The sequence below is a fragment of the Terrapene carolina genome, unplaced genomic scaffold, assembly GCF_002925995.2.
Source record: "Terrapene carolina triunguis isolate 2854851 unplaced genomic scaffold, T_m_triunguis-2.0 Scaffold789, whole genome shotgun sequence".
Classification (NCBI taxonomy): domain Eukaryota; kingdom Metazoa; phylum Chordata; order Testudines; family Emydidae; genus Terrapene; species Terrapene triunguis.
The window spans coordinates 6,956,515-6,974,219 of record NW_020665140.1 but is presented as its reverse complement, the minus strand read 5'-3'; the positions used below and the strand labels follow the sequence as shown (position 1 = coordinate 6,974,219).

The following is a 17,705-nucleotide window of genomic DNA, read 5'->3' as shown; positions in this document are numbered from 1 at the left end:
TGCTCAGGGGGGTGAAAAAACACCCCCCTGAGCACAGCAAGTTTCAGCGCTGTAAAACGCCAGTGTAGACAGTGCCCCAGCGTGGGGAGCCACATTCCCAGTGCTGGGAGCTATGCCCTCATGGAGGTGGGTTTTTTTAAGAGCGCTGAGAGAGCTCTTTCCCAGCGCTCTGCCGTGACCACGCAAGCCATGTTAAAGCACTGGCGCTTTAACATTGCCAGTGTAGACTAGCCCTGAATGTTACAAACTGGAGAGAGGTTCCCCCAGCCCAACTCTGTTTTAACCACTAGCAATGAATTTAGGCATTTTTTTAACGTTGTTCAGAACAGGGATGGGGAAAAATCAGAACTGGCCTGTGTTCTGGCTTTCCTGCCCAATTGAACTGAGCCTGAAGGGATTTTGTATGTGAGTGCTGCAAGATCTATTAAACATACCCAATTGCCATCTTGGCCCATTAGTTGTCCTTTCATCCCATATTAAGGGTCTCAGGTTGGAATCCCATAGATTGAGCCACCTGGCTTCTCTTCCCTCTCTTTTGCCATTTGCTTTCCCACCAACGATTTCTCGCCCCCCCTCCCCCCCACCTGCAATGACTTCGTCCCTTTCCTCTCCTTTAGATAAAAGTACTGGTGTCAGCAGCTCCAGGGCCCCTTCACTTTCTCAGGGTGTATCTCTGCTGGAATCACAGGTGTGACTGCAGCACATGTAGATATACCAGAGCTAGCTTTGGTCTAGCTAGCTCAAATAAGTGAACTATAGCAGTGAAACGGTGGCAGCACAGTCCAGCCACTCAAGTGCTACTCCGGTTCCCAGGGAGTGTTGTTCGGGCAGTGCTGCCAGGGCTTCACTGCTATTGTTTTTTGAGCTAGCAACTTTAAAGTTCACTTCCGCTGGTGGTAGTAACATCAGGAGCCCTAGCGTAGACATCGTGTTTTCTAACTCTGTTTGGAACAGCTAATTGATACGGTGCATAAAACACTGGCAGTAGCCAACTTCCTGTCTACGGTGGGGCTCCCAACATTGCTGCTATATTTGTAGGAGACTTTTGCAGAATTTCCCTAGTGTAGGCAGGCATAGAAGTTTTACCCAGGCTTGCAGCAGTGGTGCTTAATCTCCTCTACGCTAGTAGTTAAACTATTTTCAACACCAGTTCAGCGGGACGCTTTCCTGACAATTCTTGTCGGAAGAGGGTCAGTTTTCTAGCACACAGTGACTCTGAGGTTCTGCCTATTAGTTCCGTAGCTTCTCTCCCATCATGAAGGACATTAGGGAATTTCATTTAAAAAAATATATATATATCCCCGCTGTACTGAATCAGTGGGAGACATAACATAGCCTAAGCTGTGATGGCTTCCAGTGTTTGTAGCACTCTGTCAGTTAAAGAAAGGCAGGGCTCTCACCAGTGCAGCTGAACCAGAGGTAGCACTGGTGAGCCTTTCTTGATAAAACTCCCTAGCATAGGCAAGGCCTACCAGAACGAAGTAAATTCTAGCTGCTTGATGTACAATAGAAACCATTAAGAAGTCAATGGGCCTGATTCTCCACTGCCTTGCATGTTGACAGTTGCAGAGGGCACAGTGAGTATAAAATGCTCCCACCAGTGTCAGTGAAAAGTAAATGCTGAGCGAGTTGTTCTTCATGCACTTTGCACAAGTGTGAATGACTACTCAAAGTGCAACGCAAGGAAGGATCAGGTCCAACATTTGCAAGCCATTACCCCCAGAATGATTTTATTTTAGAAATAAAGAGAAGCTGATTCTCTCCGATGCCACCCAGCAGTGTCTAATTTTAAATGTGTCTTTTAATGGTGACTGCTTTATCGGGGCACGAGAATTAGTTTTTGCTCAGACGCTGATGTATCCGAGATATCTGTAAGTGTAATCAACCAAAATGCATAGCCAGTCAGTGTGAAGGAGAAGTGACTTAGATTTGCATATCTAATGGTGTAACCCACGATTTGCCCAGAGATTTAATTACGCCTCCTTGAACGGATGCATCTCTGAATTTTGTTTTCATTTATACAATGGCACTTTCTTCCTTTGCTCTTCAAAATACACGTGACTGTCTGAAAATTCAGCCGCTTAGAGTAGCTCACGTTAGGAAGTGTAGTTGACTGAAAACAAACAGCATTTGTGCTGGTTAATTAGAGATTGAAATCCCTATGCATCTGTGTGCCCAAATTAAGCATTCAGCTATACAGAACATACAAGGATTTCCCAGATGGCTTTCATTCTTGAATAAGGCCCTTAAGTTAGCACCTGGCTTCATTGGAATGGAAGTAGCCTTTCTTTTTAGAAGAGGAGATGCCAAGTTCATTCTTGCTAATGTGTCGCTAACCAGGCCTGCAGAGAGAGTCCAGCTTGTGCATTCAGTGGAGCTGTGCCTTTCTGGCATGCTACATTAGTTTTAGAACTGCTTCCCTAAGAAAGCTCTTTTAATGGGTTTTCTGAGAGAATGACTGTGTGTGCATGTGCTGCAGTTTCTACAGACTACAGAATAGAATGTGACAACACCTAAAAACATGGCAACTCCTGAGCTAATTAAAGTCTTAAAAATATTAGTCTGGGTTTATTTTCTTTAACTGGTCTACTTAACAACTTGTTGAAATGTTATGTAGGAAACTGGCTATCTGTTTATCTATTTGAAAGCATGACTCATTTGAAGCATTATTTGTTGAGCCAACCAACTAGTTTCATTTACTAATAGCTTAAGTGGAAGGCACTTCTTAAAATAATGCAAAATTAAAGAGGACTTCCTAATAGTCTTAGTGCTCTCTCCCACATTGTCCAGTTGCCTTGGAAGGAAATGCATCTGTAGCCCAGACTTTAAAGAAGTTCCTAATAGGGTTTGGTTTTTTTTAAACATCTGGGCAGCCTGAAACTTGTGGCTTGAAATTGGTAATGGAGTATGAAGCATTCTTCTGGCTGGCTCAGAGTTTACTCAAGGTGGTAGTTATCACCTTATAATGACTAATTCCCCAAATGTCCCATCTAATTCCTAAAGAACATTGGCTGCATTGCCCTCCAGAAAAAAACAGCCATTCTGGCTGGCAGTCCCATCAGAAAGATGGATTGAAGACTTAAGTGACTTCTAGTTTACGGTTGTTTAAGACAGGATAGTGTATGTAGATCCTTGCATTATTGCTGACCATATGCTGTATTGTAATTAATTAGAGAACTTCGGTTTGCAAGGTGGTTATTCTAGCACCTTTTAGCAATATGTTGATTTCAGAAAAGGACACGCCAGCTTTAGACTCCAACAAGAAAGCAGGAATATGTAGGTTGATGGGAAAAGACAGTTCAGATACTCGAATAGCTTAGTCTTTCTCTGAAAAACAGACTTCTTGTAGCTTTGCTTAGGGGTTGATCATGCAAACCCTTACTCATGCAAGTTAGCTGCAACGGGACTGTTTGCCTGAGTAAGGATTACTCAGTGAGTAAAGTTAGTAGGATCAGAACCTTGGTTTGGAGCACAGGTTTTGCAGGGAGGATGGATGAATTTGTGAGAAGAGGGGAAAAAATATTTCTGTTAATTTAGTGCATATGCAAAAAGCAATGGATCAAAGTAGTTTAACTTCCAGTAAGCTCTGACTCATGTAAGAATCCCATAGGAACACATGCATTTTAAAGCAGATTTTTTTTCTTTTAACTCTGCTTTAACAGCTGCAAGAACATGTTCAAATAAAAGAATTCGTCATTAAAAATGAGATTAGTTAAGATTTATTACACTTTACCACCAACAGCATACGGAGTACTTACCCAATCCAGAGATACAGAGAACCTCTGTTCGGCTCACTGTCATTCAAACATTGCAGCGGTATGGTTAAGGCTGGCATGGCCAGTCCTTTGTTTCACTTTGTTTTCAGGAGTTTAGAAATTTCCAGAGAGGGGGAAAAAAGCAATGGAAACATTTCACTGTGATGTTTATAACCCAACACTTGACAATCTTAATGTAAAGCTGAATGTATATAAAAGTGAAACTGTCCAAACTCCGTAAAATGCAAGAAGTAAACAAACAACATAAATAGTAACAAGTTGGCTCTTTAAAATACTTTTAATAATGAAAGATGGTAGCAATAATTTAGGTAAAGAAATTTTTGACTTGCAATATGTAATTCAGTTGGCTTCCTCCATTTAAGAATTTAACGGGATTTTTCGAAAGAGGCTAGTAATTTGGGGTCTCTTAGTATGAGAGTCCAACTTGAGGCACCTTAAAGGGGCTGGATTTTCAGTGCGTGGGTGCTCAGGACTTTCTGAAAATAAGCTTTCTAAGGTGCTACAGGTTGGACACCTCACATTACTATTCAGTTTCAAAAATGTTAGCGTTTAGTTGGAGGTGTCTGAAGTTGTCCGTTTCTAGAGTTATGGAATAGACTTCGCCTATTCTTTCTTCTTTGGAGCGTTTTACATCAATATATATATAGAGAGAGAAAGAGAGAGAGACTTATTTTATGGAATCCGGAAATAAAATAAAGAATTCAGAGAACCCTGTTATTAACTCCCTGTATGTATCAAAAGGATACCCTCTGGGATTGCAGCTATACTGACATCCCTTGACAGATCTTCTCCTTCACAGAGTAGTTTTTGTTGTACAACTTAGATGCTGAAGAGCCAAATTTCATTAGGATTTTCATTAGCAAAGACTTAAAAAGTGGCTGATTTCAATGACAACAGCTATGCTCAGGTACACAAGAACTCCTGTGTAACTGTATGTCTTGTATTTTTTGTGGGGATTGCAGGAAGTTTAATCTTTAATACCATAGCTTTACAGGTACTCAGATAGCTTGCTTGACTTGGGTGGGAGGTATCCTAGAAAGGTGGCTTGGCTTCCAAAAGTGCAAAAATGCTTTTGGAGGGGTTTTCTTTAATCCTATTTCCTGACTCCTGAAAACGAACTGTACTTTCCCGTGGTGTAGCTGAAGGTGCTTGTGTTCTATGCTGAAAGAATGGAGAAGGGTGATTTGTTAACACGCTTTTTAAAGGAAACTGTAAAAGCAGAACAAGCAACACAAATAAACAAAACCTTCAAAACTATCACTTGAGTCTATTCCCTGTTCATTCCCTATGCATAATTCCCCATTACTGTTAATGGCAGCAACATGCTCATACATTTAAGGGAAAGGTGTAGCTTTTCTCATTACCTTTAGAATTATGGTCATTTAATTTGGTGCTTGAAAAACCTCATGTGCTCTGAGAGGAATCATGGTTTACTGTTCTACCATGACTGCCAATTGCTGCTTCACTGTTAAAATAGATCTTATCTGACTGACCAAGCAATTTTCCTGCAGTTTCATTTGGATTTGGGATTCACCACTTCCTGTCCTAAACTGCTGTGCAGTGTGCGTTTGTTGTTAAACAGCTGCCAAGTTCCACAGCCCAGTTCGTCATATTTCAGTGGTTTAGAAATGATTTGTGAAAATGTGTATGTATCTGTGCTTGCCGAGTGCTTTGGTATAAAGGGCACTTTGTAAATGTGAGATTACTTCTTGCTTATTTGTCTAGCTGCGGGGATGGTATCTGAAAAGAAGAAATTGCTCAGTTTATTTAAGCTTTTACTGTAGTGTATTCACAGCATCTTAATATCAAACTGCTTTAAGTCTTTAAAGGTGACCTACAAAGAATTTTTTAAAAGTTGGACTTCTTTGCCCCTTTTTATTCTAATTATTTATAATTTGTATTAATGTAGCACCTAGGAGAGACATTGTCATGGACCAGGATCGCATTGTGCTATGCTCTGTACAAACTAAAATGAATGTCTGACAGGATTTTTCAAAACTTTGTTGAGAAATATCAGGAACGTCAAGTTTATATTTCCCGGGTTTTGCTGGAGGACTTCCTGGGGGTCCCAGAGAAATTTACTCTGAGTTCTCACACCTTAAAAAGCTGGGGGTGTTGGTGTGTTAACAGAGCAATCATTTCTCCCAAATGATCGTTCAGCATTATTTTGAACAGGTATTTAAAACAAAGGATGATTTTTAAACTGTCTGAATAAACATTCCTTTCCCTCTCACCTTTTGAAATATCATTTCACTAGTTCTCTGGTTGCCGTACTCCATCTCAGGGTAGCTAAGACCTGAATTTCTAATCTTTTGAGTTAGGAGGATTTTTTTGGTCAATAGACTTTCAGGCTGCCTTCATACATCAGAAAGAAGAAAAAAACGCAGCGGGACTTAAGCTATTTTTTGCCCTCCTTTTCAAGGCACTGTTTTCTTCTTAATGCTCTGAGACAACTGGAAGAGTCATACTCTGTGATAGTCATCTACATATTTGTGAATAAGTTATGACCAAATTCTGTTCTTGGATGCATGCACATTCTCTGCTCCCAGTGACATCAGAGCAGAATTTGTCTATTAGTATTTCTCTTTATTGCACTAAATGTTACATTTCCTAGTGCAATGTGCAGGAGCATGACATCCTGTTATGTAGAGGAGGAAGAAGATTGCGGGGGAGAAGGGGGTTTCAGCTTGTACTTGGCATTGGTTTAGGCATTCTTGATTTGAAGACTTCAGCTGCAAAAAGATGTGATAATGGAAGTAATCACAATCCAAGAAAAACAATGTGAATGCCAATACATTGCTTCTAGTGTCTGCAAAACACTTTACTATTCTATCAGGAGGCATCACGGCCTAGTGAATAGAGCACTTGACTGGAACTTAGGAAACCTGAGTTCTATGCTGCCACGGAGTGTGGGGGAGTCAGGGCCCTGCACCCCCTACTTCCTGCGATTCACCATGACTCAGCCAGCCAGCCAGTAAAACAGAAGGTTTATTAGACGACAGGAACACAGTCCAAAACAGAGCTTGTAGGTACAGACAACAGGACCCCCTCAGTCCTGTCCATCTTGGGGGGCAGGGAGCTTAGACCCCATCTGGGCCTCCCTCCCCAGCCAGCTCCAAACTGAAACCCCCTCCAGCAGTCTCACCCAGCATCCCTTCCACCTCTCCCCTCCAGCCTTTGTCTAGTTTCCCAGGCAAAGGTGTCACCTGACCCCAACCCCCCTCCTGGGCTCAGGTTACATGCTCAGGTATAGTCCCTCAAGTGAAGTCACACTCTGATATCCCCATCTCCAATGCAGACAGTCCCAGTAAAACTCCCACGCAACATTCCCAGGTCAATCCACCCCACTCCCTACTCCGTCAGATATGCCTAGGTCTGCCAATAGCTGGCTGGGTGACCTTGGACAAGTCACTTCTCCCCTGTGCCTCAGTTTCCTCATCTGTGATATGGGTACGATGCTACTGACCTCCTTTGTAAATACTTTGAGATGTGTAAGATGTAAAGGCTAGGTAATGTATTATTATATTCTGCTCAGGTGATAATGGCATTTAATACTAGAATGTTTTAAATTTTGGAACAAAATCCCTATGGTTTTTTGAAGTATGGTATCAGAACTAGACACGCAACTTTGGAAGGATCAAGTTTTGTTATTAGAGTCTGCCTTTTTAAAGCATGTCCATCTATATGTCCCTCCTCCTTTTTTTTCATCTTTCAGAATGCTACAAGATGACCTCCAGCTCAGCGATAGTGAAGACAGTGATGATGATCGGGTCAGTTTTGGACATTTCATATTATACTACACACACAGAAATCCCTTTAAATCAATGTGATCTGTTGTTTTAAGCTCTTTAACCTAACCTTTCCCCTCCTCCTCTTTTTTTGTTTAAATTCTTAGGTCTCTGAAAAGCCACCTCCCTCATCTGCTCCTCCAAGGTACTGTTTGTTCTAAAACTGCTAACTAGAGCAACAGGAAAGAAAATGAGCCTGATATTTTGTACTCCGCAGTTAATGGGGGAGGATGGAGGTTATTTTGATTTTTGCAGATCCTTAGTTGGTGTGAATTGAAGTAGCTTCATGGAATTAAAACAAGCAGCTTTGCCGATATGCCCCAGCTGAGGACCTGGCCCTTAGTACTTTGTACAGTTGAATGAGAGAGCGAATTAGATGGCAAAGGGAAAAGTATTGACTGACTGATTAGCATATTCTGGAAGTTTAATTCATTGGTTGCAGTGCTTAGCCAGGTTTAGCTGATGTTTTGAGGTTCATTTCTGGTTGCTCACACTCTTGTTACAGCTTTCACTGAAGTCAAGAAATATTTGAAACCTTTGAATAAATATAAATTAATCTGGTTGCTATTTGTGTTCTAGTGTGGTGTAAAAGTCATTGGTCAAAAGGCAACTAATTAAAGTGATCACGCAAGTCAGAGGAGAAACTCATCTGATATGGAAAGTTATGAGAATGTATTGTCCTCGTGTGCTCTTTGAGATAGATGTATGTATGTATGTATATGCATGTATGCAATGTATAATACAAGTGAATCAAGCTCAAGCTATGGAAAGAGCTGAATTAAGTTTTTCATTGTGGTCAGTGGACCAAAGCTATAAAGTTGTCAGAGCCAAATGCTACCCTCAGTCCCCAGTGGATCTCCTGTGGATAATAATAGGAGGTTTGTACTGAGGTCAAGAGTAGAAACATGGTCCTTATGAAATAACAGACCTTTCAGTTATTAGAGTTTTTACTGCTCTCAATGGGGCAAAGATGGCATTTTCAGGACCTCCACTATTTCTGTCATTTGGCTTACTTTGCCACTTGCGTGTGCATGTTGCTCAATTTATGTGCATAGCTGAAGTAACTGCATATGATAAATACACATGCATTAATGCATCTATATTATTTCAGGTGTTTTAGGGAGATTTCCAAAAGCACAAATGAGTCATCTGCCTAACTCTCATTGATTTTTTTTTTTAACCATTTGTGCTTTTGAAACTCAACAATCATTAAGAGCTTCAGAATTAACATTCAGCTGGGATGAATAGAGATATTTCTAACCTTTTCTCAAGCTGCTGTTTTAGGGTAACGGTGTGTGTGTGGGGGTGCGGGGGGGTTGGGGGTAGGGGTGAGGAGGGGTGAGAAAATGTAGCTTTCTGTCAGTATGAGTCTGGATCACCAAGAAAGCTGGCTGCAACTCATGCAAACGTATCAGTGTTGACGTGGGAGTTTTCTTAGGTTAACACCATGATTTTGATTTTTTACCCCTTTCCAAAACGTGCATTGTGCTTGTAAGTCCCAACTCCCACTGAACTTAGTACATTTCTGTTTTAAGTAGACTTCAGAAGTGAACTCTGAGGGGGATGGGTGTTCTGGGGGTAATATGCCACTTTAGCATGGCAGTTCAACTAGGTAATGCTTCTGATGAAACGGAAACCAAAGGAGGCAAATGCAGTGAAGAGAGGGGTGTGTGTGTGTATATGTGTGTGTTTGTGTAAAACCTTTTCAGGAAAACTAATTTTCTCTTGTACTTTTTTAGCTATTTAACTGGCATCTGTCAGTCCTATTAAGTATTGGACTTTCAGAAAACTAGACTTGAAAAATCTCCAGTGCCAGTTTTTACTTTTGCCATATAAATAGAGCTTCCCAACCTGTTATGGTACCAGGTGAAACTTTGCTCACAAGTTCATCTGGCTCAGGGGAGGGTTTATTTTGAGCCATTACCTTTCTTCTATGGTATGGTAATGAATTCTCTTTGCCTTCTCACCAATGCCAACATGTAAGTTGTTTTAATTCCGAATGTTGTCACGTCAATGCAAATATAAAACCTTCACCCATGCTGCTTTCTAATTTTATCTCCTGATGGCCTTGCAGTGCCTCACAATCGCAGCCTGAGAGTGTGGCATCAGCACATTCCAGCAGTGCGGAGTCAGGGAGCACCAGTGACTCAGACAGCTCCTCAGATTCCGAGAGTGAGAGCAGTTCGAGTGACAGCGAAGCAAACGAGCCACCGAGAACTTCTACGTCTGAGGTACTGTGTGGTGAACGTATGGGAGGTAGCGAGGCTTAATGAAGCCTACCGCCTGTGACTCCTCACTGACCGAATACCAAAATAGTTACAGGGAAGCAGCCCTGGGATAAAATGTCATCCTCCTCTATATGCAGGTTCTTATAAACCACACGCCGCTTCCATGAACTTTCTCACTTGCTGTTTAACAAGCTCTGAAAGTCAAATAGTCCTTGGTAACAGGATAATTGGGCTTCGGAAAGAATGTTTCAAAATCCTTGCATGATTAGTGCTCTCTCTTCCCCATTTCAAGTATGGCCTTCAGTGTTCCCCCTAGAAATGGGCCAGGACCAAACCCCCAGCATCCAAACTTTCCGGTAGTTTGGGTCAGTGTTTGACTTCAATGTTTCAGGCTCATCTTTGTGTATGTAATTATTATGGATCCTTTATTTGAGAGCTGTTTTATGGTGAAACCAGTTTTTTTCCTATTTAAAGCAAGGTTGTTCTGTCTTAGAATAGTGTATTTCCTTCTGAAATGGAATGGCAGCTGTGTTTGATGAGGTGAAACCTCTCTCTTAGATTTTGTCTGAAATGATCAGACCTGTAGGACGTCTCCATTGGAATGTGCCTGGACTCACTGCTGTTGAGTTTGGCTTGCTTTTCTGCCCTACTGGTGCTTTAGAGGCCTTATTGACCTAGTTGGGAAAGCAAGTTAACAAAACTCAAGATAAAGCTTCATAGTTTCATAATCAAGACCAAATGCATTTTTCAAATTGCTTCCGAAATGAAAATATATTTTCCAAGTCCCTGTTAAGCGTTAGGCGCAGTGCTGTGCTCTGTGCAACATGTCATTGAAGCACTTTCTCTCTCCGTCAGTGGTGTGGTGGGGGAAAGAGGGAACCTACAAAATGTTTCCAAATTAGCAGAATGGTGTAAAATGGTATCCATGGGCTACATTTCTGATCATACATGCAGATTCAGCAGCACTTTATGCATCAGTCAGGGTATAGCAATTTAAATTTTCTTCTGTTCTCCCCAACCCTCTTCCATCCTGTAATCTAATTTTTTCTCCTATTACAAGTGTAGGAGCACATGTATAGGAAGATTATTTGGACACAGGCAAAACTGAGATTTACTGGCACAAAAAGCTTGGGAATCTTGAAAAACAGATACTTCTCCACCCCATTCCCAACATACACCTCCATTCCCATTTCTCAGACCAATTTGTGTAATTGCTGATTTCATTTGAGTAAAGTTCAGATAAAATTCAGGTGCTGTCTGAAGGAAATAAATGTTATGCTTTTGTTCCTATATATAAACCTAGCTGTCTTGTCTTGAGATTAATAGGTGATGGGAAAGGAGAAGAACTAACTAGCTAATTTCCATTAAATGTTATGTCCTTTTCTTGCTATATTTCATCCTTTCAGCAGCTCCTAAAGTAAACTTGAGAGGAAGGCTGTTAGTACATTTTACTTACTGTATACATACAGAAAATTTCATCACAGACAAAAGTGATTGCTTAAAACCTGTTGGCAGCGGTTGCTTTTTATTTTATGGTCTCTTACAACCTTTAGTAAGGTGGTGTTTGGTAATGAAAATATGTAGGAAAGCACGAACCACAAACAAGTAACAGCTGGCAGTAGCAAGGATGCATAAAAAGCATCAACGAGAACCCAGCAATCTGGGGACACACTCTTACACTTATGGGTCCAATTCTCAGGTGAAGTCTTCACGGAAAATTAAAAAAAAAAAAAATTCTTTACTCAAGCTAAAATGTTAATGAAGATAAGGCAGTTGAGTCAAAGACTATAGCAGAGCCTGGGGGTTAATACTACCTACTAACTCATAATAAAGCTGCAAGTTAGCTAATCTGAGTTGAAAGCCCACCTTTTTGTGTGTGTTTGCAGTGAAGATGTGTTCCCCAGTACAAATCAGACTTAAACCCAGCGAATCTGGCTAGTGAGGATTGCCTAGTCTAGGGGAATCCTGCAGGACTGCTATTCTCTGGCGTAAGGGCATGGCTGGGAAAAAAAAGGAACATGGCTGGGGCCATCTCTGTGCTCTGTGGATTCCCAGCTGCTGGAATGTACCTGAAGGTCATTTGGCAGCAGAAGAGTTTAGAGTGGGCCTGTGGTGATAATGCCCTTAATTTGCCCTTAATCTGACATATGTTCCCATGCCAAAGTTTTTTTTTTTTTCTTTTCCCCACTGTCTTTCACTCTAACCTCAATTCCAGTCCATAGATACAAAATAGCTCTAGGTGCCCTAATAGAGGTGGGAAATAACTTTCACTGTAGCTGAAGAGTGCTTTAAAGACACAAGCGAGTTACATTTCACAGTCACTATCCTAACTCACATTGGGTCAGCAGCACTGGGTAATCAGCCAAGAATGTCTGCTTCTGGCACAGGGCAACCCAGGGCCAAACTTCCAGGCAGAATGAAAGGTCTCTTACTGATACAAATTGTCTGAGACCAGGAGTCTGATATGAATAGTCAAATTAGCCCTGTGCAAAAGTGAAGACTTTCTGTTTTGATGGTGTTTAAAAGCTTCTCAGTGTGACCTCTCTCTTAAGTTATTATACTTCCTATGCCTTTAATAGTAGGGGTAAAATTTCATGGGTTTTGATAGCATTATATATGTTGGGCATCAGAATAATCCATAGAGATAACTCCCATAAAACTTTTTTTTTTTTTTCTTTACAGCCTGACCCACCAACATCAAATAAATGGCAGCTGGACAACTGGCTAACCAAGGTGAACCAACCAGCAGCACCAAATGAGAATCTCAGTGAGGTTGTCCATAGACATGGTCATCAGGAGAGCAAGGGGCAAGGGAAAAGCAGCAGCTCTCATGAACGTTCTGAATCAAATGAGTTGCACTCCAAAAACTCAAGCAAAATAACCAGGGCTCCCCAGGCGGTACATCTTCCCAGCAAACGGACCTGCCAGAAGTCTCCCACGCGCACTGAGGAGCCCTCTCGGAGGCCCACAGTTGGTACCAAGAAGCCCAGCAAGCTCCCACAACAAGAGGCTCACAGGGGAAGCCTGAAAGTGGAAAGTGAGCCTGGTCCATATGGGGTTAAAGACCAGTCTTCCAGAGACAAGCCAAAAGTAAAAACGAAAGGGAGGCCAAAATCCAGAGATAAAAAAGAATTGAAACCAACGGTGCAAGAGCCCTTGGAAAAGAAAAAGCACAAGAGCTCACACCAAGCCATTGCTAAAGCATTTTTGGACCCTAAGCCTGTGAAAGACATTGTGGCTGGCGGTGCCCCAGAACATTTCCCCCTCAGCCCTGTAGCGCAAAGCCAGAAGCCCGCCACCCCCACCAGGACTAGTGGCAAAAAGCCCGCTATTGTGGTCAGAGAGGACTTCCATAGAGACAAACTTCTCTTGCCTATCAGGGATAAGACGTTGTTATCACCCCTGAGGGATTTCCCCGTCCCTCATGCTCTTGTGGTTAAAATTGAGCTGTGTCTCCTTTCAAGAATTCCACAGCCACCTGGGAAAGGGAGTCGCCAGAAGAAACTTGAGGGTAAAGAGCTCCCAAGTGCGAGGAAGCAGGATTTGGAAAAGAAAAGCACAGAAACTCCTAACAAGTCTCTCAAAAAGAGAAAGGTGAGAGGGAATGGAGCGTTCTTACAATGGTAGCAGTGTTATTCAATGGGCAGGGAATGTGGAGGTGGGGGAGAAATTTTAGTAACGTTTCAAAGTTGTTTCTGTTTTACAGGGTTCAGAATGAACCCATTTTTCATCCCCTCCCTCAAATAATCAAATTTAATATAAAATTTGATTATCAAAACAGTTATTAAATATTTTTATTTATCAAAAACCAGTTCAGCAAATTAATAATGTCAATAACTGTTCAGGAATGTTCTTGTTTTTTAAAAAGTCACAAAAATATTCAGAAAGCTTTTAGCAAAATTTTGTGTTGTCAAAAAAGGCCATTTTTTCAGGGAAAAAAATCTTTCTAGTTAAAAAAAAAAAAAAAAAAATTCAACCAGCTCTAGGAATATGTAATCTTCGGTTTTGCTAATGTTTCTCTGGATTGCTCCCTCTTTCAATTAATTGAATTTAGCCAAAGCAACACTTGTAAGTAGAGGAGGCTATGGTGCCTTTTTTGCTACAAGTAGCATGGTATTTGAAATGCTTCCCTTGCTGTGCATTCATCTGTATAACCCATTCAATATCAGCTGCAGGAGAGCACCACTATCTCCTGCTTGTAGGGATGCCCTCAGTGAGAACTATTCCAGTTCAGCAGAGATGGGTGTCTTAGGCCTTGTCTGCACACAAAAGTTGTAAAAGCAGTACAGTAGAATCTCAGAGTTGCAAACACTGCGAGAATGGAGGTTGTTCGTAACTCTGAAATGTTCATAATGCTGAACAAAATGCTATGGTTGTTCTTTTAAAAGTTTACAACTGAACATTGACTTCATACAGCTTTGAAATTCTACTATGCAGAAGAAAAATGCTGCTTTAAGCCATCTTAATTTAAATGAAACAAGCAGTGAGTTTCCTTACCTTGTCAAATCTTTTTTTCAAATCTTTCCCTTTATTTTTTTTAGTAGTTTCCGTCTAACACAGTACTGTACTGTACTTTCTTTTTTTGGGGTCTCCTGCTGCCTGACTGCATGCTTCTGGTTCCAAATGAGGTTGATTGGTCAGTTCGTAACTCTGAGGTTCTACTCTACAATACCCTCCCCCTGGCAAAACCCCACCTCAAGGATGCAGTTATACTGGTATAAAGATGCTAATGCTGCTGTGGCTTATTTCTGTATAGGAAGGGGAATAGCTATGCCCATACCGAACCTTTATACTGGTAAAACTGCATCCACATTAGGATTTGTAGTTGTATAACTATCTGGAGGAAAGAAATCATACCTATAACTGAAATGATTATACCAGTACAAAATCTGTGTGTAAACCCAGCCTTGGGCCCAACTTCTTCTAGGCTGGTCTGTTCAAAAGGGGACCTATTTTCTTTGTTAAATGAATTGAAGTGTTCTCTGACAACCACACTAGCAGCTGTAGGGGTCTAAAAAGCACAGAGAAAGTTAACCCTCAGTACTGTACTTCTGCTCCATAACCTGCACTAAAATACAATCGATATATAAAATACACAGTTAATCTGCAGAGCTGGGACTGAAAACCTGGTCCTTTCATACAAAAGGAAATGCTTCTGTCACTTGAGCTCAAGGACGGTTCCTTCAGCTGAAGTAGCAGTAGATCTTTTAAATTCTCTGAGTGCCCGCTTCTAGAGGATAATGTTACGCAATGGCTCATATATACACAGTTAGTACATTACAATATGCACAGTGAGTTCACGTGGTGAGTATACTCATCATGGCTACATCAGGGCCTATTCTCAGCTCTTCCTAACTCTTCAGGAAACACCAGATGGTTTGCTCTTAACTGGTGGGAGAATAGCAGTATTTTTATGCTGTTGGGAAGAGAAGTAGCTACTCTCTTTTTTTTGAGAGGAAGGGGCAAACACAGGGCACTTTCCCCTATTTTGCTAAGGAATGGTGGAGAAACTTGAGAACCCAGAAGTCTGTACTGTGGGGAAGTGAGAGAGAACTCCAGTTTTGAAAGGTAAGTCTGCCTCTTCCTCTCTGTCACCAGGCGAGCAGAGAGATGAGTGACTTGACTCTCGAGAACATCTTCAGGGAGAGGAGACTGTAACTTATTTGAAGAAAAAAAATTGGCCTTTTGTAACTTTCTGCTGAATTTATTGGGGCCAGGTTGAAAAATTAACTGTCACTGGCTTGCTGGGGAAATTGCACACGCCTCTACAGCAGGGGTGGGCAAACTACGGCCTGAGGGCCACATCCGGCTCTTCAGACATTTTAATCCGGCCCTCGAGCTCCTGCTGGGGAGCGGGATCTGGGGCTTGCCCCACTCCAGCACTCCAGATGGGAGCTTGCCCCGCTCCACGCAGCTCCTGGAAGCAGCGGCATGTCCCCCCCTCTGGCTCCTATGCATAGGTTCAGCCAAGGGGCTCCGCAGCTCCCATTGACCGGGAACCATGACCAATGGGAGCTGCAGGGGTGGCACCTTTTGGATGGGGCAGCGTGCAGAGCTGCCTGGCTGCGCCTGCACGTAGGACCTGGAGGGAGGACATGCCGCTGCTTCCGGGAGCTGCTTGAGGTAAGCACCACCTGGAGCCTGCACCCCTGACCCCCTCCCGCACCCCAACCGCCTGCCCCAGCCGTGATCCCCCTCCTGCCCTCCGAACCCTTTGGTCCCACCCCAGAGCACCCTCTTGCACCCCCAACCACTCATCCCCAGCCCGACCCCAGAGCCTGTACCCCTAACCGGAACACTCCCCTACCCTCCTCCCTGCCCCAGGCCGGAACCCCCTCCCGCACCCTGAACTCCTCTTTTCTGGCCCCACCCCAGAGCCCACACCCCCAGCCAGAGCCCTCAGCCCCTCCCACACCCCAACCCCCAATTTCATGAGCATTCATGGCCCGCGCTACAATTTCCGTACCCAGATGTGGCCCTCGGACCAAAGTTTGCCCATCCCTGCTCTACAGTATGAAAGTCTGCAGGCTTCAAATCGAATCCAATTTTAATATTGTTTTGGAGACACACGTCTCCAGTGGGAATAGTGGAGGGGAAAACAACCTAATTACTTTCAAGATGGAGCTTGATAAATTCATGAATGGGATTATATGATGGTGTGGTCTTGAATAGCAGGGGACAGGACTTTCCAGTCCCATGTCTTTTATTCCTTTTTGCCTATATACCAATTCAATGCGAGTGGATTTGTTTTTTCTCTTCAGGAAAAAAAAACCCTCTAGTGTCTCAGTTAAGGAGTTTGACAGACTCGGTGCTAGGCGATCTAAAGACACTTTCTTAAAAGCTCTTCTAAGGCCACCAGCTCTTATAAAGTGTCCAGTCCTGTGAGGTACTGCACATCTTTTGAAGTCAATGAGAGTTGAGGGCAATTGGTACCTCACAGGATTGAGCCCTTTATGAGGTGATGCCCTCACCTTTTTAGTGAGAATCTTCACACGCGTGTGGTTAGTACCAACTGCTATGTGGGCAGGGCAGATCGATTCACTCCTTCAAATTTTGCAGTATTTCCATATTAAAATAGTTTTTAAGTTTTTCACCAAGTTGATAATTCAACAAATATACACACATGATTTCCACAGATCTTGTAATACATTTTAAAAATCTTACTTCACCAGCTCTCTCTGTATATCTCTTTGCCTGAGAAGCTGGTATTTTTTTTAGAGCATGTGGACAATTGTTCCAAACATTTTTCCCCCCACGTTTTCCCCTGTATCTTATTCCTGTTGAAATGACCTTGGGGCAATCTGTGTGGTTTAATTCTTCCGTGTGTTTTATTTTCCTTTTTGGCAAGTGAGGCATATCACAAAACACAATCCCTTATCATTAATGACATTGCTAGAAGGAATTTTTATATGCTTTATATTGCTCTGTATGATTCATATTCATTGGCAACAAAACACCAAGAGATGATTTAGAAATACTTGCTGTCACGAGCGTAAGTCAGAAAATACTTAACCTTTTTCTTTTGGGGTGGTGGGGGGGGGGTAAGTATTTCCACTCCATCCACCAGAATCAATCTCTTCTAGCAAAACAAGACAAAATGTCATTTGGAATTCTTTTCAAGGAAGCTGAAGTTGAGATTAATCAGCTGTGATCTGGATTTGCATGTTGTTATTTTTAGTATTTTTGTTTTAACATTAGGAGATCAAATTTAGCTATGTTCGCCTACATTTTTACCTGTGTATGTAGCGTCTAAGTGGTGGTGATTTGCTTTCAATAGGGAGAAGTGGAAAAAGAGACTGATAAGAAGAAAATCAAGTTGGAGAAAGAAACCAAATCATTGTTGTCTTCAAGTCACAAAGACTCCAGTAAAATGAAGTGAGTATAGAGTGGCGAGATGCCAGAAAAATGCATGA

The 17,705-nt window shown here is 42.1% G+C and overlaps 1 protein-coding gene across 6 annotated transcripts in view; it reads left to right on the top strand.

The window, feature by feature from the left end:
• The window catches only part of AFF1 (AF4/FMR2 family member 1), a 162,511-nt gene that overhangs the window by 119,623 nt on the left and 25,183 nt on the right, over positions 1 to 17,705 (top strand). For all 6 annotated transcript variants that reach the window (XM_026660484.2, XM_026660483.2, XM_026660482.2 and 3 more), the window contains 5 exons: positions 7,492 to 7,546; positions 7,672 to 7,709; positions 9,639 to 9,795; positions 12,475 to 13,386; positions 17,570 to 17,667. In XM_026660484.2, coding sequence (XP_026516269.1) covers positions 7,492 to 7,546; positions 7,672 to 7,709; positions 9,639 to 9,795; positions 12,475 to 13,386; positions 17,570 to 17,667 — 1,260 coding nt within the window. The remainder of the gene's footprint in view (positions 1 to 7,491; positions 7,547 to 7,671; positions 7,710 to 9,638; positions 9,796 to 12,474; positions 13,387 to 17,569; positions 17,668 to 17,705) is intronic.